Here is a 27,118-nt window from a genome sequence, read left to right as displayed (position 1 = left end):
CTCACAACAAAATGTTCATTAACAATATATATATGATATAACGAAACACATGTACAATACAACACGTTGTACTACTTAAATAAAAACGTTTGGAAAAAAAATATGGTGTAGGATTATTTTGTATTTTGTAAGGGAAAATACGACATTTTGTAAGGGCATGGAGCCCTGGAGCGCGACAGGTATGGAATCCAAATCTGGAAAAGTACCATTTTGGAAAAGCCTGATACCCAAAGTAGATTTGCGATATACCGTAAAATCCGGACTATAGAGCGCACCTGATTATAAGCCGCACCCACCACATTTCAAGAGGATAACCGCTTTTGTACCTACACAAGCTGCACCTGTATATAAGCCGCATGCGCTTATATTAAAACATGTAACACAATGACAAAATTAACCCTAACCCTACTTTGAGTCCTGCGATTTAAACTGAACATAAAGTACACAGTTTAAAAACCATAGCCGGCAAAATGAACGGAAAATGATACCGGTAGTTAAGATTTGTTGCAGACCTGCAGAGTCCGGGTCCCGTTAAAAGTAATCCAAGGAAAAAAAGTGTATATTTCCAAAGGTAAGGGTGGGAAAAATGTATATCCACCTTTGTCTGCCGTGTCCACAAACAATCACCTTTACCGGCCCCCACTTCCTGTCATCCCCCGCGTCTGTTACGCCCCTTCTTTTTAATTAGTCAGTGCAAGACTTATCAGAATAAGTGTCCAAAATAAATACAAATATGACAAAAATATGCAGTTGCAAATACATATTATACACGGTTACACATATTTACAAAGAAAGACGGAACACAGAGAGTTTTCAAAGCTTTAATAATAATATTATAACATTCATCCCAAACCGTGCCTGTGAAGGGTAGCAAAACGCTACTAGAAACACGCTCTGTTAAAAAAACAAACCGTACTTATAGTAAGCACGGTATACCATCCTCACCCTCTCCCTTATAACCGATGTCATCAAAGTCGTCTTCCTTCAGTACGGGATAGAGACTTTGTCATATAGACATCGTCCCATCGTCCCTTATTCCAAAACACGCTAGCAACGCGCTCGCAAAACAAAGTTTACGTGTTGAAGATCAGTATCCTTCTTTATCGGACTGCTCGATTGCGTTTAGCTTGCAAGCTGCGTCATGCGCCTTGAAATCGAGCGCCACTGGCAGCTGTTAGAAAAATGACATAAATTGGCCGCATCACTGAATAAGCCGCAGGGTTGAACGTTTGGGAAAAAAGTTGCGGCTTATAGTCCGGAATTTACGGTATATGCGATGTTGTTCTTCGATTGGCGCTAACTTCAGTTTAATTTTAGCTAACAGGATCACTTCCCGATTTCTCTGACGCTAACGCTCGTCTGCGATATTTGTCGATTTGAGTTCCGATCTTGTGCACTCGAGCGGCGATCGACAAATGTGATTTTGCACTTTTTGTAATGGATCTCTGGCCGCGGCGAGCTCCGGCGCACACGTTCGTGTATGAATCATTTTTACGGCCGTGGCGTTATCAAAGCACGTAAATGCATGATGGATTAAATTGGCCATCTGCCTTACGGTGACTCGCTAAACTGGCCGTAATGGACGTTACACGTGAAGCCAAATTACTCACATAGACACCAGAAACTACCGCAGAGAGCTATTTTTTATCATATTATAATACAGGCTTCGTACGGGTGCTTGAAATCCTTGAAAATACTTGAATTTTGGGTTTAAGTTGTTGTGGATTAGCTACGAGTCGGCTTGATGAAGAACAGCTGGAGGTTGTGAAACGGTGTTTACGCAGGAAATACCATGGTGTTGACTGAGCCAAGTCAGGGCGGGAAAAAACACTGTCGATCCTGAGAAAGAATATTCTACCAAATAAGAGCGACAAACTGGCCGTGCCGGTGACAAACATCAAAGGGAGTGCAGTTTGCTGTGTTTTACAAAAAGGTGGCTCATGTTTAGCATCCCGGACGCTAACGTGGAGCTACCCGGAGCTACCCGGCTTCAGCGCTGTTAGACAGAGACACAAAAGTCTGTGGGAAGCGGAGAGGAGGCGGACTCGCTATCTACGTGAACACGAGGTGGTGTAACCCTGGGCACAAAGATTTCTGCTGCAGGGACGTCGCACTTTTTGGCCTAGCGTGTGACGTCATCCACTCCGCTGTTGCTAAACTACAACACAGGACCCCGAGGCCATCCTGTTAAATAAACAACAAAAGGATACTGCTGGAAGTGGGAATTTCCCTACGGGGATGAATAAAGTATCTATCTATCTATTTATCTAAATTTGTTTCCTCTCTGTCATATTTCGGCTCTGTTTATGTTTTGGGGCGAAGTCCAATGACGTCCTCTCCAAAATAAGTGGCGCCCAACGCAGTGTTTTTCTCTAACCGACAGTATTCTTTCTCAGGATCGACAGTGTTTTTTCCCGCCCTGACTTGGCTCAGCCAAAACCGTGGTATTTCCTGTGTAAACACCGTTTCGCAACACCCAACTGACCCGTAGCTAATCCACAACAAAGTTCTTGAAAATGCTTGAAATTGTTGCCATTGCCATGTTTCTTGTTGACCACACAATAAATGACGAACATTTTTTTTTAAAAGTGTGTGAGAATGATGGTGGCTTGTCAGTATGGTGTTGTCATGTGAAGCTACAATGCCCCCTACTGATCGCACCCATGAGGACAGCTCTATTTAGAAAACGGGCTTTTTGGCTCAGCTCGTTTCTTAAATGATATATTATCAATAATAATAAAACAAATAATTTTAAATAATTAATTGGTCGTTTCATGTGTTTTGCAGGGATGCTTGCAAAACAATTAATATAAATTGAAATATGTACAGATCTACAAAAAAATGTAAAATATTAAACAACTTTAGCTTTTTATGCAAGAAACATATTTAAATTCAAACAACATCACAAAATCCCTGAAAATGTAAAACAATAAAATAAATATTAAAAATATAAACTCTTCATTGCTATGAACAAATGCCCCCCCCCCCAAAAAAAAAAAAAAAAAAAAAGAAAACTTTTCAAAATTATATTTCAACCAAATTAGACACAGATCCTCTGGAAAAACAGTATAAAGTAATATAAGTAAGACAAATAGCAAAATATGCCCTGCAACTGGCTGGCAACCAGTTCAGGGTGTCCCCTGCCCACTGCCCGAAGATGTCTGGGATGGGCTCCAGCACCCCCGCGACCCTACTGAGGATAAGCGGTGCAAATAATGGATGGATGGAAAAAGCAAGATATCATCAGTCTCCATGATTGAAAGATCGGATGCACTCAACAATCAATATCACTAAAATGAGTCCAAATGAGGCTCATTTTTCCACTTTTTATACATGCAATACTTCCTTGCACAAATTATGTGCTAGCAGCAAGATAGTGACTTTATTTTAGTTATCAAAGTGAACAACAACAAAAATGTTGCTCTAATGAGTGGTGGATTTCTTCCTTTGAAGGTACTGAAATATTCGACACTTGGCCTTAAAAAGTGCTTGAATTTGGACACGAAAAAGGTGTACGAACCCTGATAATAATAACTAAGTGTCAGGACCAGAATGGAGACAGGACCCACTTGCGTTACGTTTCTCTCAGTTTTGTTGAAAGAAAGGAAAGGGTTGCAACCCCACGATCCGGTGATCGCTGGACGCAGGAAGCAGGTTGCTCTGAACGCGGAAGTGGGACTTCCGTGGCGAGCGATGGCGGTGTCGGGAACGGAAAAAACGGGTCAGTAGCCGGGACAGGAGATCAAAAAACGTGTTCAGGATCAAAAAACCCAAGGAGAACGGTGGGGAGCAAAAACAGGTGGAAGTCAGGATTGAAAAAGCTTGCCTGGAGTAAACTGAGGTTCGCAGACGGACTGACAACAGGTGACAGAAAGACGTGGGTATAAATAGTGACAGGGAGCCAATCAAAGTCCGAGGCAGTTGGCACAGGTACATCACATCGGGAATCATGACAGTAAGTAAGTAAATGTATAACGCTTTGACTATACGATGCGATGTTGCATTGAACCAACATATCACAAACCACATATCCCAAAGGATAAAATCAATGTATTTTGATCATGCTAGTTAGATGCTAATGCTAAGATAGATAGATAGATAGATAGATAGATAGATAGATTTCTCGATATATAGATAGATAGATAGATTTCTCGATATATAGATAGATAGATAGATAGATAGATAGATAGATAGATAGATAGATAGATAGATAGATAGATAGATAGATTTCTCGATAGATAGATGTCTAGATAGATAGATGTCTAGATAGATAGAGATAGATGTCCAGATAGATGTCTAAATAGAGATAGATGTCCAGATAGATGTCTAGATAAATAGATAGGTGGATAGATAGATGTCTACATAGATAGATGGATAGATGTCTAGATAGATAGATAGAGATAAATAGAGATAGATGTCCAGATAGATAGATGTCTAGATAGATGTCTAGAGAGATAGATGTTCAGATAGATAGATAGATAGATGTCTAGATAGATGTCTAGATAGATAGATAGATAGATAGATAGATAGATAGATAGATAGATGTCCAGATAGATGTCTAAATAGATAGAGATAGATGTCTAGATAAATAGATAGGTGGATAGATAGATGTCTAAATAGATAGATAGATGTCTAGATAGATAGACAGAGATAGATAGAGATAGATAGAGATAGATGTCCAGATAGATAGATAGATAGATGTCTGGATAAATAGATAGAGATAGATGTCCAGATAGATAGATAGATAGATAGATAGATAGGTGTCTAGATAGATGTCTAGAGAGATAGATGTTCAGATTGATAGATAGATAGATAGATGTCTAGATAGATAGATGTCTAGATAGATATAGATGTCCAGATAGATGTCTAAATAGATAGATAGATGTCTAGATAGATAGATAGAGATAGATAGAGATAGAGATAGATGTCCAGATAGATGTCTAGATAGATAGATGTCTAGATAAATGGATAGAGATAGATGTCCAGATAGATAGATAGATAGATGTCTAGATAGATGTCTAGATAGATAGATGTTCAGATAGATGTTTAGATAGATGTCCAGATAGATAGATAGATAGATAGATAATAGATGTCTAGATAGATAGATGTCTAGATAGATTGATAGATAGATAGATAGATAGATGGATAAATAGATTTTATTCACTTTATTACACTTCCAGCAGTATCCTTGTATTGAAAAATAAAATAATAAAATAAAAGATATAGAATACAAAAAGTACCCAATCTAACGTGTTGTTATAGAGTATTTAAATAGTGCTATGGAAAATACACACTTTCATAAAAATAGGGTAATATGCAAATGAGGGGGTGGGGTTCAATGTGGGCTTTTACTCCCCGGGGTGGAGTTCAAGAGCCTCATGGCATGAGGAGGAAATGATCTCCTCAGTCTGTGTATTTCATATTTATTGCTGAAATGCGAACAATCAACAGCATCGTCTAACTTCATGCTTATTTAATGTATTCATGAGTTTTATGGAATGACATGTTGTGTTTGCGTTGTTACCTCGGTAACGGCAAAACTGCGTTTTCCGCACGGTACCACTTTGTACCATTTGTCGTGTAGCATGTCCATGAAGCCGTCCGACTTGTACTGGCTTACCAGTTCCGAAAAGTTGGAGGTGAGAGGGGAGTTCTGGGGCAGACCGATTCCGTATCCTGTCCATAAAAAAAAGAAAAACTCATTTGTATTGTCTGTGTTTATAATAGAGCATCCACAACTCATTTCAAATCCCTGCTCTCCGGATTCCCCAGAAGGAGTGTCTCAACGATTGATTTTTATCATATGAAAATGTAGCCAGACCAAAGCCATTTTTCTCTCAAACACAGAGATGCCAAAGAACGTTGTTATCTTCTCTCCTTTTGATGATTGTAGTTCCCTGCTCTCCAGACTCCCCAACAAGAATATTGTATGCAATTTGTTCTTAATCTTTTTCTTTTTTTGTTTTTCTACCTGAAATGAGTCATGAGTACAACTCGGTTCAATGGGAACTAAATACATTTAAAAAAAGTATTAATTTAAAAATGATTGTAAATATTTGAATGATAATAATAATATATATATATATATATATATATATATATATATATATATATATATATATATATATATATATAAATACAATGAAATCGAAATTTAATGAAACATTTGAATGCAAAAAAAGAAATTGAAAAGAAAATTTGTAAACAACCAGAACAGGATCAGGACCCAAACGCGTGACGTTACTCACACAAGCCTGGCGTGAAATGAAAGGAAGCCAGAGGCCGACCAGATCGATACCTATAGCCTGAGTTGATATCGGACGGCTGGGGTCAATACCAGACAGAACGGGACTGACAGGATAGATAATGAAACAGGATATCGAAAATAAACAGGACAAACTAGACGGGAACAAAAACTGGAGAGAATAATAAACAGGACAAAAATAGATGGAAACGAAACTGATATTAATCAGGACAAAAATAAACAGGAACAATACCAGACAGGAAATACCAACAGGAAAACAGGACCGAGTCAGAACCCATGTCTTGCGAGGCAGAGGTTCGTTGACGGGCTGACAAAGGAAGCCTGACAGCGCTGAGCTTAAAATGGACAGAAAGCCAATCTGTCAACGAGCCGCAGCTGGTGCCACACGGGCGGGGCCAATTGGGTGCCATGGCAACCGTGACAAAAATGTATTAATAATAATTGAAATTCAAGAGAAAAATGAAATTACTTTTAGGAAGGAAAATGTACTTTTAAAAGTATATTTAAAAAATTGAAACTTCAATAAAATCCACATTAAATTACAATTTTTTTCATTCAAACACGGAGGCGCTGATGCATGCCCTTATCTCTTTAGATGATGACAATTCCCTGCTCTCTGGACTTCCCAAAAAGAATAATGCATGCGATTGTTTTTTTTGTTTTTTTTTTATCATTGAAAGAATACTACTGGCCAGCACTGCGGCGCAGTGGTTAGCGTGTGTGCGGCACAGTTCGACGGTCATGACATCGAACCTCCTGTGTGGAGTTTGCATGTTCTCCCGTGCTTGGGTGGGTTTCCTCCAGGCACGCCGGTTTCCTCCCACATTCAGGTTAATTGGCCTAACCAAATTGTCCCTAGGTGTGAATGAGCGAGCGAATTGTCTGTCCCTGTGTGCCCTGCGACTGGCTGGCAACCAGTTCAGGATGTCTTCTGCCCAATGCCTGACAATGGCTTGAGATTGGCTCCGGCACCCCCGCCACCCTACTGAGGCTAAGCTGTGCAGATAATGGATGGATGGAGGAATACTACCATAGTCTGCCCAAACAAACACAGAAGTGCTGATGCATGCTTTCATCTCAGTTTGATTATTTTATTTCCCTGCTCGCCGGATTCCCCTCAAATAATAACAAAATGAGGTTAAATGCTGGCCGTTTAATACCAAAAAATATATATATTTGAAGTAATAATTAATGTCAGGAAAGGACGGCATTTCCCCGTTTCCTCACCTTCGATGGCAAACGGTTTTCCGACCGTCAGGGTCTTGCAGTCGGCATCGATCGAGACTTCGTAGTCCAGGAGAGCTTTGTCCATGATGAAAGCGTCCAGTTTTTGGGGGTCTGCCCTAAAAAATTTTCAAAAGACAGCTATTAAATCCTTATTTCAAATCTACCAAATGATAAGTTGTCACAAGCCAGAAACGGAGACAGGACCCAATAGCGTTCGTTTTTACTCAGTTTTATTGAGAAAGAGAGCAGTTCTTGCTTCCAAGATCCAATGATCGTCGGACACGGGTAGCTGATGGCGGGAACGCGGAAGTGGCGCTTCCGTGTCGAGCGAGGATAGTCGTAGGCAGCGGGAAAACCGGTCGATAGCCGGAACGGGGGAGCAAGGGCGGTAACGAGTCCAGAAAAAAGGTCGGCAACAGGTATCAGGCAGCAAAAAACAGGGCAGGAAATTGTCGGGAGGTACAGAGGTGTCGGGAACGGAAAAAAATGGGACAGAGCAAAAAATGTGGTCAGGATCAAAAAACGGGTCGAAGCCGGGGAACAGACGGGAGCAAAAAACAGGAGTGAGTCAGGGTCAAAAAGAGCTTGCATATATATTCAGATAATTTGTTGTTTGTGCTTGTAGGAAAAAAATGTGACAAAATCAAATTGTAGGGTAAAAATATCCTAGTTTAGGAATGCCTTATCCCTGTCAAGACCAGAACGGAGACAGGACCCACTTGCGTAACGTTTCTCTCAGTTTTATCGGAGGAAAGGAAAGGGTTGCACCCACGATCCTGTGATCACTTGGCGCGGAAAGCAGGTCACTCTGAACGCGGAGGCGGGACTTTCGTTGGCGGTGTCGGGAACAGAAAAAACGGGTCAGTAGCCAGAACAGGAGAGTAAAAACGTGGTCGGGGTCGGAAACGCTTCGAAAGCCAGGAGAGGAGAGTAGACGTGGTCAGGATGAAAAAAAGGGTTGAAGCCGGTGAACAGACGGGAGCAAAAAACAGGAGTGAGTCAGGGTCGAAAAAAGCTTGCATACATATTCAGAGAATTTGTTGTCCGTGCTTGTAGGAAATAAATTGTGACAAGAGTTTGGAAAAACAAATTGTTCCAAATTGTAAGGTAAAAACATGAGAGAATGCCTTATCCCTGTCAAGACCAGAACGGAGACAGGACCCACTTGCGTAACGTTTCTCTCAGTTTTATCGGAGGAATGGAAAGGGTTGCACCCACGATCCTGTGATCACTTGGCGCGGAAAGCAGGTGAACACAGGAGGCGGGACTTTCGTTGGCGGTGTCGGGAACGGAAAGATCGGGTCAGTAGCCAGGACAGGAGAGCATAAACGTGGTCGGGGTCGGAAACGCGTCGAAAGCCAGGAGAGGAGAGTAGACGTGGTCAGGATCGAAAAAATAGTCAAAGCCGGGGAACAGACGGGAGCAAGAACAGGTGGGAGACAGGGTCGAAAAGAGCTTGCCTATAGTAAACTGAGGTTTGCAGACGGACTGACAACAGGTGACAGAAATGAGTGGCTTTAAATAGGGACAGGGAGAGGAGAGTAGACGTGGTCAGGATCGAAAAAATAGTCAAAGCCGGGGAACAGACGGGAGCAAGAACAGGTGGGAGACAGGGTCGAAAAGAGCTTGCCTAGAGTAAACTGAGGTTTGCAGACGGACTGACAACAGGTGACAGAAATGAGTGGCTTTAAATAGGGACAGGGAGCCAATCAGAGTCAGTAATCATAACACACACACCAATCGGGAGTCAGCCATGCAAGGCGACTACCTGCATATCGGGGTATTAGGGATTCAGTGTCTTGCCCAGGGACACTTCGACATATAACACAGAGAAGCCGGGAATCGAACCTGCAACCTCTTGATTTCAAGCCGAATCCATTCTACCGTGTTATGACATAACACGTTGCAAAGTTGTGTTTTCCACAAATGGACATTTCCTTTCAAGCTTCTAATGGCTTTTCGAGAGGCTGGACCGAAAACAAACACCCCCAAAAAAATCGTTTTCTGCAACCTCCACTCACATCCGAGCTGCCATATCATTTTTTTTTCGTTTTGTTTTTGCTCGCCGGGGACGCCGCTGGAATGCCGAAGTAGTTCGGGATGACGGAAGAGAAGGAGCCGAATGCGGAGTGAAGGCGGCGTTTTGTTTCTCTCTTTTTCCATTTCCTTTCGCTTGACATTAATGTGATGTTTCCTGGGATGTGTTTGCGTGGATGATCTACAGTAGGGCCCCGGGATATTGCTGGGTTTCCTTATGAGGATGGGATGGCAAAATCAAATTGCTGTATAGAGGGGGAAAGAAACCAATCGCTCCGAACCGCCTGTCAAGAACCAAAACGGGATCAGGACCCAAATGCGTGACGTTTCTCACACAAGCCTTTTATTTTACGGGAAATGGGGAGTCATGCGCGTTAGGCAGCAGTCTGGCGTGGAATGATGGGAAGCCAGAGGCCGACGAGATTGATACCAATTGCCCGAGTAGATATCAAACAGATGGGGTCGATACCGGACAGGGCGGGACAGACAAGATTGATAATGAAACCGGGTGTTGAAAATAAACAGGACCAACTAGACGGGAATGAAAACTGGAGAGAATAATAACCAGGACAAAAATAGACAGGAAAAAAACTGGAAACCGATATTAAACAGGACAAAAATAAACGGGAACAATACCAACAGCAGTATGGTGTGGAATGATGGGAAGCCAGAGGCCGACGAGATCGATACCAATTGCCCGAGCAGATATCGGACAGATGGGGTCGATACCGGACAGGACGGGACGGACAGGATTGATAATGAAACAGGATGTCGAAAATAAACAGGACAAACTAGACGGGAACGAAACAGGAGAGAATAATGAACAGGACAAAAATGAAACTGGAAACCGATACTAAACAGGACAAAAATAGACAGGAATGAAACTGGAAACCGATTTTAAACAGGACAAAAATAAACGGGAACAATACCAACAACAGTCTGGTGTGGAATGATGGGAAGCCAGAGGCCGACGAGATCGATACCAATAGCCCAAGTAGATATCGGACGGATGGGGTCGATACCGGACAGGACGGGACAGACAGGATTGATAATAAAACAGGATATCGAACATAAAGCGGACAAACTAGACGGGAACGGAACTAGAAACCGATATTAAACAACAGCACAGACAGGATTGATATCACAACAGGCTATCGAAATTAAACTGGAAACCGATATTAGACGGGACAAAAATAAACAGGAACAATACCGGACAGGAAATACTGACAGGAAACAGGACCGAGTCAAAACCCACATCTTGCGGGGCAGAGGTGTGTTGACGGGCTGACAAAGGGAGAGTGAGAGCACTGAGCTTAATAGATGGAAAGCCAATCTGTCAACGAGCCGCAGCTGGCGCCACACGGGCGGGGCCACCTGGGCGCTATGGCAACCGTGACACCCCTGGTAAAAACATCAGCATGATACAATTCTATAGTGCAGTAGTTACCGCATTTCCCTAACGCGCGACAGGTCCCTGGTTCGAGACTAGGGCTGCATGATAATAGTGATTTTCTAGGAAATTAATTTCTAACTTACGTGAGGAATCTTTGACATGATCAGTGTCTACAAAAACAATATTTTAGCGGCTGACTGTGCTTAAGTCAACCCGACTTCTCACAATTTCAACCTGCTAGTAACAACATAATAATAAGAAAAAATTAGCATTTCAAACTGGTTGCCCTTCGCACCAATCAGTAACAAAAAGTAGCTCTCACTTTTAAAAAGGTTTGTAGATCCCTGCCTTAAACAGGACAGACTAGACGGGAACGAAACTGGAGAGAATAATAAACAGGACAAAAATAGACGGGAACAAAACCGGACACCGATATTAAACAGGACAAAAATAAACGGGAACAACTGCAGACAGGAAATACCAACAGCAAACAGGACCGAGTCAGAACCCACTTCTTGCAGGGCATGGGTTCGTTGACGGGTTGACAAAGGTAGACAGCACTGAGCTTAAATAGACAGAAAGCCAATCCATCAACGAACCGCAGCTGGCGCCGTGGGTAATAAATACAGTAGAAAAAAGACATTATTGCATCACTGACTCGCACGAGATTCTGAATGCATGGAGGGAAAGAAAGGCATTGTGGGAAGTAGTTCAGCCCATTGCATATCAACATTGTCATAATGCCGTGACTGTCATTTTCTACATTGACCGATAAGCAAAACAATTTAAATTGCCGTGGCAAAGGAATGAAGAAAATGAATTACTTGAGATTGTGAATTCCGTCCGGCGTGGCCGGCACGTTATAGCGCCTCATGTACTCGTGCATTTCGGGAAAGCTTTTTTTCAAGTAGTCCTCGGCGCTGCTCTCTCTCACCGTGGCGAATCGGAATCCCTGAGAGGGATGGTGCAACTGCAAGAAAGATACATTTAGGCTTTAATATCAACCACCACCTGCTCCGGCACTCTATCGATTGGTTACAGTTACGCGAGACGTTCCGCGTTATTAAACCGCCCAAAATAAATGGAGGATCCTAATGAGTTTCTGGTTGTGTCTCCTCTCTACCACTTTAGAACGTGAGTGAGGCACAGGAGAGCCACAATCATTTGTCAATTTGAGCTATTCTAAGATTTAATCAGACTACACAACTTGTCAAAAAGATGCGAAGCATTCATGTTCTTACTTGATCCAATTTGGTTGTGTCTCCTCCCAACCGCTTCATAATGTGCGTGAGGCACCATTGAGTTATAATATTTAATCACTTTTATCGATTATTTAATACTCAATCGCCCAACACCACTTGTTTGAATTATTCAAAGTATCGTGTTCCTGCTTGTTCCAACTTGGTTGTGTCTCCCTTCTACCACTTTACAATGTGAGTGAGGCACAGGAGAGCCACAATCATTTGTCAATTTTAGCTATTCTTACATTTAATCAGCCGACTCTACTTGTCAAAAAGATGCGAAGCATTTATGTTCATACTTGATCCAACTTGGTCATGTCTCCTCTCTACCACTTTACAATGTGAATGAGGCACAGGAGAGGCACAATTATTTGTCAATTTTAGCTATTCTAACATTTAATCAGCCGACACTACTTGTCAAAAAGATGCGAAGCATTCATGTTCTTACTTGATCCAATTTGGTTGTGTCTCCTCCCAACCGCTTCATAATGTGCGTGAGGCACCAGAGAGTTATAATATTTAATCACTTTTATCGATTATTTAATACTCAATCGCCCAACACCACTTGTTTGAATTATTCAAAGTATCGTGTTCCTGCTTGTTCCAACTTGGTCGTGTCTGCTCTATAACACTTTACAATGTGAGTGAGGCACAGGAGAGCCACAATCATTTGTCACTTTTAGCTATTCTAACATTCAATCAGTACTTTTTAGAAAGATGTAAAGCATTTATGTTCATGCTTGATCCAACTTGGTTGTGTCTCCTCCCTACCGCTTCATAATGTATGTGAGGCACCAGAGAGTTATGATATTTAGTCACTTTTAGCGACTCTTAAATATTCCTCTACATCCCTTCATGTTAGAAAGACAAACGGGTGGCCCGCAGGCCGGATTAGGCCTGCTAAGCGATTGAATCCTATGGGTGACAACACTCAGAGAAGCACCAGAGAAAAATGGGCTGCAGGGAGAAATATGTCCACTTGATGTTGCCAAAACCAGGTGCCTCTCACAAACGTCATACTTGTCATATTCTCTCTCTCTCTCTCTCTCTCTCTCTCTCTCTCTCTCTCTCTCTCTCTCTCTCTCTCTCTCTCTCTCTCTCTCTCTCTCTCTCTCCTCTCTCTCTCTCTCTCTCTCTCTCTCTCTCTCTCTCTCTCTCTCTCTCTCTCTCTCTCTCTCTCTCTCTCTCTCTCTCTCTCTCTCTCTCTCTCTCTCTCTCTCTCTCTCTCTCTCTCTCTCTCTCTCTCTCTTCTTCCCTTTTTCTCACTCTCCATCTCTCTCTGTCTCTTTTTATCTCTTTTTTTGTCTCTGTGTCTTTTTACCTTCTTTTGCTCTCTCTTCATTTTCTCTCTTTTCTCTCTCTATTTCTTGTTTTCCCCTTATCTCTTTCTCCATTTGTCCCTTTCTCTCTTCCTCCCGTTCTCTTTTCACCTTCTTTCTCTCTTTCTATTCCTCTTTCTTTCTCTCTCTTTATTTCTCCCTCTTTCATAATTTCTCTCTACCTCTCTCCCTGTTCCTTTGTTGCTTTCTATCTGTGTCTTTTACCTTGTTTTGCTTTCTCTTTTCTCTCTGTCTCTCTCTCGTGCTTTCCCCTTCTCTCTTTCTCCCCTTCTCTCTTTTTCTCATTCTCACTCTCTTTCTCTTTCTCTTTGAATTTCTTCCTCTTTTTATTTCCTCCTCTTTCACTATTTCTCTTTATCTCTTGTCTGTCACGCTCTCTCTTTCTCTCTCTTTCTACCTTTCTTTCTTTGTCCCACCCTCTCTACTTTTCTATTTTTCTCTTATATATTTCTCTCTTTTTTTCTCTTTCTGTGGCCACCGAGTTCAAATGAGTCCGACACCCCTGCTCTAAACATTTATGTTCTTCGTTGTAATATATTTAGATTTTCTTGCACTGATTGGTCGTGTCTCCTCTACACCTCTCAATAATTTGCACGAGGCACTGGAGAGACACAATAATTAGTATTTTTTAGCCATACTATTGTATCAAATCAGGAGTTTCAACGTGTTAGACAGATCCTAAGCATGATAAATGCTTCTCATTTCAAAATGGACACACAAAAACATTAGGATTTTGCATTTTTTTAGTATTCTTTTTCAAATGTAGCATGCATTAGCATGTAGAAGCAGAATGTTATCGTTTTTTGACAACAATAGAAAAAAAAACATTTCAGAGAACTAAAATAACACATTTTGAAATACTAAATCGGTACTGCAGGGAAGATTCCAATTCAGGGGTCTCCAACGTGGTGCCTGCGAGCATCAGGGAGGCCCATAAAACACCTGAGTAGCCCCCCGGACTGTTTCTTCAATTCTAGTATGGGCAATTTTTGGTAAATAACTAACTGGAATGATGTTTAGTGGTTCAGTTTAAACCTCTAATCATTACAACCTGGTAATAACATAGTCACAACATAGTATTAAGAGTATTAAGGTTTTCGTCACTCATACCTTGGGGTCATGGATCCCCGACAACTGCTCGTAGGTCTTCTCCCCGACCATGACGGCCGCCAGATTGGCAGTATAGGTAGATAGACAGAAAAGACAGAAAATGGCCCACAGGTTCATCAGCAAACGTCCGGTCCAGCACTTGGGGGGCTTGATGGCCACGGTCCTCCCGAAAAGGATGGCGTAGCAAACGTTGAGGGCCGAGGAAAAACTGAAGACCCGGTCTCGGTTGCGGCCCCGCGGCGTCATGCCGAAGGGACTGTGCCACTCGTACAAGGTGAGGAAGACGGCCGTGACGTGGAGCGAGACGAAGATGCCCAGCCACATGGACCAGTGCAGGGGCCACATGAAGGCCCCGATGGGCGCCGCCGTGTCTCGGGTGCGGACCTGGAGACCCAAACGCAAAGGTCTGATCCGGTTATTACTATATACCGTATTTTACAGAGTATGAGGTGCACCTAAAAAGCCCAAATTGGCCAGAAATTTGAAAGTGTGCTTTATAACAGGATTGCAAATGCGTAAAGTATTTATATGTGTGCGTTCCTACTTGAGGTTTTACGGTATAGTGTCATGATTACGGATGTGACTCAGCTGTGCCCGCTCCTTTGCCGCGGGTTCTGATTGGCTCCCTGTCCCTATTTAAACCCACTGCTATTTGTCCCCTTTTGTCAGTCCGTCTGCAAACCTCAGTTAACACGGGGCAAGTCTTTTTCGACCCTACCTGTCCCGTTTTTTGCTCCCGTCTGTTCCCCGGCTTTGACCCGTTTTTGATCCTGACCACGTCTACTCTCCCGTCCCGGCTTTCGACCTCGACCACGCCTTCTCTCCTATTCTGGCTTATGACTTGTTTCCGACCCCGACCACGTTTTGGCTCTCCTGTCCCGGGTACTGACTAGTTTTTTTCCGTCCCCGACACCGCCATCGCTCATCAAGGAAGATCCACTTCCACGTTCAGAGCGAGCTGCTTCCCTCGTCCAGCAATCACTGGATCGTGGGCGCAATCCTTTCTCTTTCTTCCAATAAAACGCAACGCAAGTGGGTCCTGTCTCCGTTCTGGTCCTGACATATAGTACCGCATTTGTGCAAGGATTTATAAATCCAACAACACTGCTGACCGAAACCGCTAAACATTGTATGCAACGGGATTCGAACCCATTCTGCAGAGGTGAGAGCACCAGACACTATCGGAGATACTGATGACATACGAAAAGGCATTCGATTTTATCTCACGGTCACATATTTTTAACTTATGTTCCAGAAACGAATGTTAGAGGATGGAGAAGACAGAAAGACATAAGCGCAAAGTCCGATTCATCATGCGATACGCCAGTTTGTTTTAAAAAGAGAAAAACAAGCTAGCTTTTAGCACAGTAGACGACTGTTTCGTGGTGTAGAAGAAGAAACAGATTTTCTGAGTAAAAGCAAGAAGAAGAAGAAGCTCACGTTTGTGTCAAAGAACACACTAGTTTTCAATGTAGAAGAAGTAGAAAATCAGTTTATTTTCAGTGTGAAAAAGAAGTTAGCTTTTTGTGTAGAAACGAAAAACAAGCGAGATTTTAGCACTTAAGTGAGAATATGCTATTTTCTGGTGAAGATAAAAAAAAAAGACTCTGATTGGCTCTCTGTCCCTATTTAAACCCACTCCTATCTGTCCCCTTTTGTCAGTCTGTCTGCGAACCTCAGTGTACTCTAGGCAAGCCTTTTTCGACCCTGACTCCCACCTGTTTTTTGCTCCCGTCTGTTCCCTGGCTTCGACCCCTTTTTGTCCCGACCACGTCTTCTCTCCTATTCTGGCTTATGACTTGTTTCCGACCCCGACCACGTTTTTGCTCTCCAGTCCCGGCTACCGACCCGTTTTTTCAGAGCGACCTGCTTCACCGGATCGTGGGTGTAACCCTTTCCTTTTTTCCAATAAAACTGAGAGAAACGTAACGCAAGTGGGTTCTGTCTCCGTTCTGGTCCTAACAATTGGACCACTCGGTGGCGCTGTTTTGTGCAAGGGCCAGTGCCCCAGTGCACAGCATGGTGGCAGGATGCTGGACAAACATGGCGGCGACCTAATTAGGGATTCCACTCCGTAAAACAAATACACATTTCTCCTATGTTTATAAAACCCGAACATTACTATGATAGTTTTCAAATCAATGTTATATTTTTACTGAATGTTTAGGAGGCACTAAAAATTAATCACTGTCCCTTTAAAGATGACAGGCAGCTAATTTTCCGTGTAAGAAACGAACTTAGAAAAGCACTTAAGAAAACGGCATTATTTTCAGTTGCAGGAGAAGAATCTCGCGTTTGGTGCGTTTACGGCATTAAAGCCGTTTCCATCCATCTGCACCGCTTATCCTCAGTAGGGTCACGGGGGGGCTGGAGCCCATCCCAACTATCTTTGGGCAGTGGGCAGGGGACGCCCTGTGCCGGTTGCCAGCCAGTTACAGGACACACAGAGACAGACAACTCACGAACTCTATCACACCTAGGGATAATTTGGACCGGCCAATTAACCTAATATGGAGTCCCTGGAGGAAACCCACGCAAGCACGGGGAGAACATGCAAACTGTCCGCATTCGTTTCCAGTATTTCGAAAAACAAAAGACGACGACTGACCAGGATTCCCAAGCTGGTGGAGAAGAACGGCGACGTAAAGTCGATCACTTGGCTCCTGGCTGAATTGATGCTAAAAGACGTCACGGCCAGGTGGGCGGCGCCACTGAGCAGGTCCCCCACCAATCCCGTCCAGCGACCGTTCTTAAAACCTCCGTATTTTCCGTCTCCGACGATATAAAGGTCGAAAGTGAATCCCATGTCCTCCGCCAGCTTCTCCAGCAAATCGATACAGTAACCGTAGCAGCATTTCTTGGAGTCCCAGGGCAGGGTTCCGTTGCGCCCCGCCGGCTTCTGGAAGAAACTCTGCAGGAGGGCCGAGTCGTTGGTGAGCGGGTCCAGGCACAGCTGTCCGGCGGGACAGAGTCCGTCCCCGTCCACGTCTCTGGTGAAGACGAACGGGTGCTCCACCAAGGTGACCACCCGAAGGTGCAGCCTGGCGGACCGGCGCCAGTCCCCTCCCCCTCCGGAACCGTGCCGGGTGCTCCAGGCTCCCTGGTCCGTCAGGACATTCCCTCTGCGCCAACGACCCAGTCTGGTCCAGGTGGGCTGGCCTAAGGGGTCCAGCTGGAGGGACCAGATGTAGTGATGGGCCTCTGAGATGATGTTTTGGCCCCGGTGCTCTCTGGAGATGAAGCCGCTCTGGCCTTCGAAGGATGTGTTGGAAATAAACCTGAGAAGGGAGCAAAGAAAGATGGAAAATTAAGGGTGTTACCACCGAACAAACGGTGATACAGATAACATACGAAAAGGCATTTGATTTATTTTCCATTCATTTGTCATTTTTTATTACAAATGGCTAAAATATTCTGTGCCACTTTTTATAAGCACAGACTGTGTGGTTGAATGCAACAATAATCAAACCTGGGTCGCAACAGTGAAAGTCCCAAATTCCTACTGAAACGCCAGTGATATAGATAACATACGAAAAGGCATTCTATTTTTTTTTTCCATTGATTTGTCATTTTTTTATTACAAATGGCTAAAATATTTTGTGCCACTTTTTATAAGCACAGACTTTGTGGTTGAATGCAACAGTAATCAAACCTGGGTCGCAACAGCCCCAAATTCTAACCACTGAAACGGCAGTGATATAGATAACATACGAAAAGGCATTTGATTTTTTTTCTCATCATCTGTCATTTTTTATTACAAATCACTAAAAGATTTTGTGCCACTTATTCTCAGCACAGACTTTGCAGTTGAATGCAACAGCAATCAAACCCAGGTCGCAACAGTGAAAGCCCCGAATACTAACCACTGAAACGCCAGTGATATAGATGACATATGAAAAGGCAATTTTTGATTAAAAATAGGTAAAGATAAACTTTGTTTCAATTTAACTGAGCACAAACTTTGCGGTTGAATGCAACAGTAATCAAACCCTGGTTGCAACAATGAGAGCCCTGAATTCTAACCACTGAAATGCCAGTGATATAGATAACATATGAAAAGGCATTCAATTTTATCTCGTTATTCCTAATTTTTAATTAAAAATCGGTGCACAGTTTTGTTTTATTTTTTCTCAGTTCAAGTTTTGCAGTTTGATGCAACAGGAATCAAGCCCAGGTTGCATCAGTTAAACTGCAAAATCCTAGACACCAAACAAATAGTGATATAGATAACATACGAAAAGGCATTTGATTTTATTTTTTTTTCTCATCATCTGTCATTTTTTATTACAAATCACTAAAAGATTTTCTTCCACTTGTTCTCAGCACAGATTTTGGGGTTGAATGCAACAGTAATCAAACCCGGGCCACAACAGTGAAACTCCTGAATTCTAACCAATGAAATGCCAGTGATATAGATAACATATGAAAAGGCATTCAATTTGATGTCATCATTCCTAATGATTACTGTTTTGTTCTCGACCACGTCTGTTCACCCGTCCCCAATAATGATCAATTTTTTATCTCGACCACGTCTCAACTCCTCTCCTGGCTTTCGACTTGTTTCCGATCCCGACCACGTTTTTGCTCTCCTTCTGACCCGTTTTTTTTCCGTTCCTGACACCGCCATCGCTTGCCACGGAAGTCCCACTTCCGCTTTCAGAGCGACCTGCTTCCCGACCCCGACTCCCACCTGTTTTTGTTCCCGTCTGTCCCCCGGCTTCGACCCGTTTTTGATACCGACCACGTCTACTCCCCCGTCCTGGCTTCCGACCTCTTTTTGTCCCCAACCACATCTACTCTCCTTTCCTGGCTTACGACTCACTTCCGACCACGTTTTTGCTCTCCTGTCCTGGCAACCGACCCGTTTTTCTGTTCCCGACACCGCCATCGCTCGACACGGAAGTCCCACTTCCGCTTTCAGAACGACCTGCTTCCCGCGTCCAGCAATCCCCGGATCGTTGGCGCAACCCTTTCCCTTTCTTCTAATAAAACTTGCGAGAAACGTTACGCGAGTGGGTCCTGTCTCCGTTCTGGTCCTGACAATTCAGAACAATAGCTGACAATCACCAGTATACTAGGAGGGCAAGTCATGACGAAAACAAAACCTAAAGTAATAAGCTAATGGAAAATCCCTATCCTTGACAGCTCGTTGTCTAAACTAGTTCTGGGTTGTACTGAGGTTAATTAATTCCATCTAAATAAGTAAAGGAGTTATGAATGACTGAAATCATGAAACAGTTTATGAATTGGGGAAAAAATACAAAATCATGACTATATGTGAAAGTAGACGATAATCTGTAAAACGAGCAGGGTTGGGTAGGGTTACTTTAACTGGATTACTTTCAATTACTTTTGGATTACTCCAATCCCAAATATGCTAATAAAAGACAAAAGAAACTAAATATGAATAAAATGAAGGAATACATGGAACGGCAAAAATGATGTTGGCATCTGTTTGGATTTATTTTCATTTTGTTTCTGTGGCATTTCGTTTTGCTGGAGATCAAAGAGATCAAAGCCAGGAGAGAAAGCTTACCACGTGTTGTGAGCCCCATTTGGCCCTCTTTCAGACTTTGAGTCACTGAAGTGAGACACCGCCGCGGCTTGAACACGCTACATTGCCTAATTGTGCTAATTAGAAGTATGGTGTTCATTTTCCAGTTTAACACAATCTTAAAATAGGTAGAGAAGACACCAGGGAAAGAAAAAATAAGCTCAGAAGAAGATGATGTTAGTTTTCTGTGTAGAAGAAGAAACTGGTTAGTTGTCAGGACCAGAACGGAGACAGGACCCAGTTGCGTTGCGTTTCTCAGTTTTAATGGAAGAAAGAGAAAGGGTTGTGGCCCCGATCCGGTGATGGCTGGACGCGTGAAGCAGGTGGCTCTGCACGCGGAAGTGGATCTTCCGTGTCGAGCGATGGCCGAGTCGGGAACGGAAAACGGGTCAGTCGCCGGGACAGGAGAGCAAAAACGTGGTCGTAAGCGAGTCGTGAGCCAGGAAAGGAGAGTAGATGTGGTCGGGGATAAAAAGAGGTCAAAAGCCAGGACGGGAGAGTAGACGTGGTCAGGATCGAAAACGGGTTGAAGCCGGGGGACAGACGGGAGCAAAAACAGGTGGGGGTCAGGGTCGAAAAAGGCTTGCCTAGTGTTAACTGAGGTTGGCAGACGGACTGACAAGAGGGGACAGATAGGAGAGGGTATGAATAGGGACAGAGAGCCAATCAAAGTCCGAGGTAATTAGCGCCAAAGGAGCGGGCACAGGTGAGTCACATCGGTAATCCTGACATAGTTAGTTTTTAGCATAGCGAAATATCAGTTTTTTTTTTCTGTTGTAAAAGAAGAAGAAACAAGTTCACAGAGTAAAAGAAGAAAAGCAGCTCATTTTCACTGAAAACAAGGAAGCTAATTTATGGTATTAAAGCCAATGTTTGCTTAAAAAAAATGAAAAACATGCTAGCAAGACGACACCATTTTCTGGTGTAGAAGAAGAAGCTAGACTAAGCAGAATAAGAAGAAACTAGCTCATTTGAGGCCAACCGCCGCGGGATCTGATTGGCTCTCTGTCACTATTTAAACCCGGTCCTGTCAATCCCCTGTTGTCAGTCCGTCTGTGAACCTCAGTTAAGACTAGGCAAGCCTTTTTCGACCCTGACTCCCCCTGTCCCATTTTTGCTACCGCCTGTCCCCGGCTTCGACCCGTTTTTGATCCTGACCACGTCTCCTCCCCTGTCCCTGCTTTCGACCTCTTTTTGTCCCTGACTACGTCTTCTCTCCTTTTCTGGCTGACGACTCGCTTCCGACACCGACCAAGGTTTTGCTTTCCTGTCCCGGCTACCGATCCGCTTTTTCCATCCCTGACACCGCCATCGCTCGCCACGGAAGATCCACTTCCACGTTCAGAGTACCAGAGCAACCTGCTTGACGTGCCCAGCGAACACCGGATCGTGGACACAGCTCTTTCTCTTCCTTCCAATAAAAACTTGTGAGAAATGCAACGCAAGTGGGTCCTGTCTCCGTTCTGGTCCTGACAGTTCTACCGAGTAAAAGAAGAAAAGCAGTTCGTTTTCACTGTACTGTAAACAAAGAATAGAATTGGCCCCGCCCGGGTGGCGCCAGCTGAAGCTCGTTGACAGATTGGCTCCCTGTCAGTATTTAAACTCTGTCCTGTCAGTCGCCTTTTGTCGGTCCGTCAGTGAATCTACGTTTTTACACAGCAAGCCCCTTTTTGCCTGTCCTGCGCTTTTGCTCTTGTTTTTCTCCCGCCACGATCTGTTTAATTTCGACTTTTTCCCGTTCCCGACACCGCCATCCCACTTCCGCGGCTGAGGAAACCTACTCCCCGCGACCAAGGATCTCCGGATCAAGTGTGCGTTCCTTTCTCTTTTTCCTAATAAAACTGTGAGTAACGTTACGCGAGTGGGTTCTGTTTCCTGTTCTGGTCCTGACACTAAATGGTGTGGAACACGATTGCCCTCCCTGTGCAAGCTGTGGTCACTGATCTAAAATAGTGCAATGCTGATTTTGAATGTATCAAAGACCTTTGATACTAGCGCAAATTTGCTAGCTAACCTTAAACCGCCTATCACACATCAGTAGCTCACCCGCGAGCGGGTAAGGAGGCGCTAATTAGCTAGCTCGGGCGGCTAGTCAGCCAGAAGCTTCTTATCGGTGTTTACCTTCAACATGTCGCGTTGAACTCGTGGACATCTGTCGGCTAACAGCTAGCGGCGGCCTGAAATCAATCCACTCGTGAGGACGGCTTAAATGTCACGAGCGATGGCGTTGATTTTAGCGAGCGAGAGTATTTACGGTTGAAATGACAAAACGGTGGAGCCTCGCTGTAACGAAGGTCGCTTTTCACTGTTGCGCTATTCCACCGATTTGCATTGTGCGTTGTGTTCTTGTCATGGTTGCCATGGCGCCCAATTGGCCGCGCCCATGTGTGTCACGGTTGCCGTGGTGCCCAATTCGCCCGTCAAACAAACTTGACGTGGGTTCTGACTCTGTCCTGTTTTCCTGTGTATAGCGCTTTTCAAGTCAAGACTTCCCAAAGCGCTTTACAGTGTGCTTCACATTTCCCAATAGGGGCCGTGCAGCCATGTAAGGCGCTAACCTGCTTATAGGGGGTATTAGGGGTTCAGTGTCTTACCCAAGGACATTTCGACACGTAACACGGAGGAGCCGGGATTCGAACTGCGATCTCTTGATCCCAAGACGAGCGCTCTACCTCCTGAGCAGTCCGGTATTGTTTCCATTTATTTTTGTACTGTTTAATGTCAGGTTCCAGTTTTGTTTCCGTCTGTTTTCGTCCTGTTTGTGAGTTACTTCGGTTTTTGTTCCTGTCTAGTTTCTCCTGTTCATTTTCGATATTCTGATCCGTTATACATCCTGTCTGTCACATCCTGTCCAGTAGCGACACCATCTGTCCGATATCTGCCCGGGCAATTGTTATCGTTCTCATCGGTCTTTGGCTTCCTGTCTTTTCACGCCAGACCGCTGCCTAACGTGCATGACTCCCCATTTCCCCTAAAATAAAAGGCTTGTGTGAGAACGTCACGCGATTGGGTCCTGTATCTGTTCTGAAGCCAAAGACCGACGAGATCAATTCAGGAGGGGACAGACAGGATTGATAATGAAACAGAATATCAAAATTAAACAGGACAACTAGACGGGAACGAAAACTGGAGAGAATAATAAACAGGACAAAAATAGACTGGAACCAAACTGGAATCCGAAATTATTAAATGGGAACAATACCGGACTGGAGATATCACAGGAAAACAGGACCGAGTCAAAACCCACGTTTTGCGGGGCAGAAGTTCGTTGACGGGCTGACAAAGGAAGCCGGAAAGCGCTGAGCTTAAATAGACAGAAATCCAATCTGTCAACGAGCCCCAGCTGGCAACCGTGACGGTTTGTATGACAGGTTACAGTACAATGTCAGTCTACTATTGGTCGATGTCATATCAAATGCTGGTCTCCTATTGGTTTGCGTCAGGGCACCATGACAATGCCCATATGCTATTGGCGGAACTACTTTCCACAATGCCTTTCTTTTCAGAGAAGTCAGAGGCAGACGAGATCGAGGCTGGACGGAACAGATGGGATCGATACAGAACACACGGGTAGATACCAAACGGGACAGACGGGATCGATACCGGATACTGGGGCAAGATACCGAACAGGAGGAGACAAACGGGATCGATGCCGTATATGTTGGAATGAGTTATTTGACATTGAACAGTAGCTACATGCATTTTGCATGCCATCGAATTAAATTGAGTTACATTTATAATTTACATCAGGCCCTTTGAGGACGACCATAACACTGATGTGGCACTCTGGGAAAATTAGTTTGTCACCCACAATTTACACGTGTGTTACATAGTACTAGCTATGAGTGTTGCTACCATTAACTGCCCTGTCAAAGCTATATTATTATTATTAAAGCTTTGAAAACTCTCTCGGTGTACCGTCTTTCTTTGTAAATATGTGTAACCCATGTATAATATGTATTTGCAACTGTATATTTTTGTAATGTATTTATTTGTATTTATTTTAGACACTTATTCTGATATGTTTTGCACGGGTGAATGAAAAAGAAGGGGCGGAACAAACGCGGGGTGCCGGGTTTAAGTGGGGACCGCTAAAGGTGAGGGACAGACAAGGAAAGAAGAGGGGGTAAAAAGTTGGTTTACCTTTACCTTTGGAAATATACACTTTTTTCCTTGGATTACTTTCAACGGGACCCGGACTCTGCAGGTCTGCATCAAACCTTAAGTACCGGTATCATTTTCCGTTCATTTTGTCGGCTGTGATTTTTGGACTGTGGACTTTTATGAAGGACATTTAGTTTCAATCGCGGGACTTAAAGTCAGGTTTGGGTTAATTTGGTGTTTGTGTTACATGTCTAAATGTGGGCGCATGCGGGTTATATACAGGTGCGGCTTGTGTATGTACAAAATCGGTTTTCCTCTTAAAATGTGGTTAGGTGCGGCTTATAATCAGGTGCGCTCTATAGTCCGGAATTTACGGTAATTAGGAGAGGTTTTTAACCCCCTGCTTTACGGCATTTTCATCATCCTCTGAATGGATTCCTGTCATCTACAGTGAAGGATTTTATACATTTGACTATAAAGGATTTTATACGATTGACTCATAATGTAATGAAGATTTTCACTGAGTAGGCTTTAGTTCAATGACAGGTCAGGTTCCAAATGCAAAATATTTTGTCAAGTTCTGTTGATAACAGGACTCTGACGGAGGACGGCAGGCGTTGTTTGGAGAAACGCTCGGCGTTATTTTGAGTACCACAGACATCGGGACGCTCTTCTCCGAGATGGTGAAGCCCAGGGGGGTGCTTCCTTGGCGCGCCCATGGGAGGAGTCGGCACCCCATCATGCGGGGAGAAGATGGCCACTAGGAGAGAGCTAAAGGACTTCAGAAGAAGGCTGTCCCCACTCGCACTAAATGGGGATAGTGGATAGTGAAGTACAAGGATTACAGAAACGAAGAAAGAGCCTAAGGTTAAAATAAGCATTGTCTTTGCTCCAGATAACCCCTGAAGGAGGTGTGCCACCCAAGCCTAATGGGACCAGCTGCATTTTCCCATCTTCGTTGATAATCACCAACTTTTTTTCCATGGTTATCGTGTTTTTACGTTTCCCTTGGCGCACCCATGGGAGGAGTCGGCACGCCATTATGCAGGGAGAAGATGGCCACTGTGAGAGAGCTAAAGGACTTCAGAAGAAGGCTTCAAACAGACTCAAACGTCACTAATTCGGTCGTTTTCGATGGCGTACACTTAAATTAAATTAAATTCTTAATGAAATTAAATTAATTTGATTCCCAACAACAGCAATTGTAAATTTGATGTCACTCTTTTGGCTTACCATTGCTTCTTTTTGGAACGTAACCCTCCGCCATTTTCTGCGGTGGCCTCAGTGTCATTGTTGTAAAGTGAGTATCACAGCAGAGGACAGGGCACGGCACCGTCATCACGCCCTGTCTCAACGATCGTGTCCGAGGATGCCGGCAAGCGCGGGACACGCTAACGCTAATCACGCTTTCCATGGCAGACGTGCCAACCGGGGCCAGTCCCCTGACCCGGAAGCTCCAGGTAAATCCCAGAATTTAACCTCAACGTACAAGGTGCGAACAAAGAGGCGCACTTGTCCAGAACTGAAGTGACAAAAGCAGTCAAGCGTTTTCTAAAGGGGCTTCACACATTTGCAACCCACTCACGGCGGGTTGGGGCTCGCATCGATAGTCAAGCGGGGATAATGGATCGCAGCCTCGCTGTTAGGCAGAAAAAAGGGAATGGAAGCCTTGCATGACAAAAATTTGCTCTCTGCTGGTCACCACTCTCAGCAATAGTCGACTAGGGATAATGGATTGCAGCTTCATGTGTGTGTTTCATTTTATGTAAGCCAGAACGGCAGGCCTCCAAGAGAAATAACTTTTTGCTGGTCTCTACCTACAGCAATATGGAAATGGGATAATGGATTAATGTCCAAAAAGTGCACATCATTTTAGCCAAAAATAATGGCATTAAAAGCTACCAGGACGAACAATAGTGTGCTATGCGATTCCCAGCTAGCAGCAATATTCGATTGGGGATAATGGATCGTAGTCATGTGCATGCAGTTTTCTTTAGGCAGAAATGACGGGGGGCTGTGGGGGGCCCAGATCTGTGAAAAAAAAATTGCTATCTCCGCCCCCACTTTCAAAATTTGTCAAGTGGAGATAATGGACATAGGCCATATCTATGCATTGTATTTCTCTGCGCCGCAAGACATGGGTTTTGACTCGGTCCTGTTCCTGTTGGTATTCCCTGCCCGGTATTGTTCCCGTTTATTTTGTCCTGTTTAATTTTTTTTCCAGTTTTGTTTCCGTCTATTTTTGTCCTGTTTATCAATTTCTCCAGTTTTCATTCCTGTCTAGTTTCTCCTGTTTATTTTCGATATCCTGATTGATTATCTATCTTGTCTGTTCCGTCCTGTCCGGTATCGAACCCATCCGTCCAATATCAACTCGGGCAATTGGAATCGATCTCGTCGGTCTCTGGCTTCCTGTCTTTCCACGCCAGACCGGCTGCCTAACGTGCATGACTCTCCATTTCCCGTAAAATAAAAGGCTTGTGTGCGAACGTCACGCGTTTGGGTCCTGATCCTGTTCTCGACAACATTAGATTTACCTCTGTGATCCGCTGCATTATTGGACACTAATCCATTCTTTCCTGTGGGATTTTTTTTCCATGCACATCACTTTAGCCTTCTGCTCCGAAGGGACATGAGCGGGGACTCTGCATGTCCTCCTAAAATGTACTTTTATCAGCTTTAATATACGCAACATATTTCAAAATAAAACATCCACAGAGATTAGGATCTTGACAAATGACAGAAGGTAAAAATATTTTGCATAACTCGCCATGAATTCTTGATATTTCTTAAAGGCGGATAAATGAAACATTTATGAATGTGATTGATTTGTGCTTTATGTTGCCA

General features: G+C 43.8%; 1 protein-coding gene across 3 annotated transcripts in view; it reads right to left on the bottom strand.

Moving 5' to 3' along the window:
• The window catches only part of grin3a (glutamate receptor, ionotropic, N-methyl-D-aspartate 3A), a 168,062-nt gene that overhangs the window by 16,126 nt on the left and 124,818 nt on the right, over nucleotides 1–27,118 (bottom strand). For all 3 annotated transcript variants that reach the window (XM_088355415.1, XM_088355416.1, XM_088355414.1), the window contains 5 exons: nucleotides 17,222–17,891; nucleotides 14,614–14,997; nucleotides 11,747–11,892; nucleotides 7,493–7,608; nucleotides 5,525–5,676 (listed from right to left, as the gene is read on the bottom strand). In XM_088355415.1, coding sequence (XP_088211541.1) covers nucleotides 5,525–5,676; nucleotides 7,493–7,608; nucleotides 11,747–11,892; nucleotides 14,614–14,997; nucleotides 17,222–17,891 — 1,468 coding nt within the window. The remainder of the gene's footprint in view (nucleotides 1–5,524; nucleotides 5,677–7,492; nucleotides 7,609–11,746; nucleotides 11,893–14,613; nucleotides 14,998–17,221; nucleotides 17,892–27,118) is intronic.

This window comes from Urocampus carinirostris, chromosome 16 (genome assembly GCF_059441175.1).
Source record: "Urocampus carinirostris isolate Australia breed hairy pipefish chromosome 16, RoL_Ucar_1.0, whole genome shotgun sequence".
Taxonomy (NCBI): domain Eukaryota; kingdom Metazoa; phylum Chordata; class Actinopteri; order Syngnathiformes; family Syngnathidae; genus Urocampus; species Urocampus carinirostris.
The sequence above is the reverse complement of the archived record's forward strand: the minus strand, read 5'-3'. Positions and strand labels throughout refer to the sequence as shown.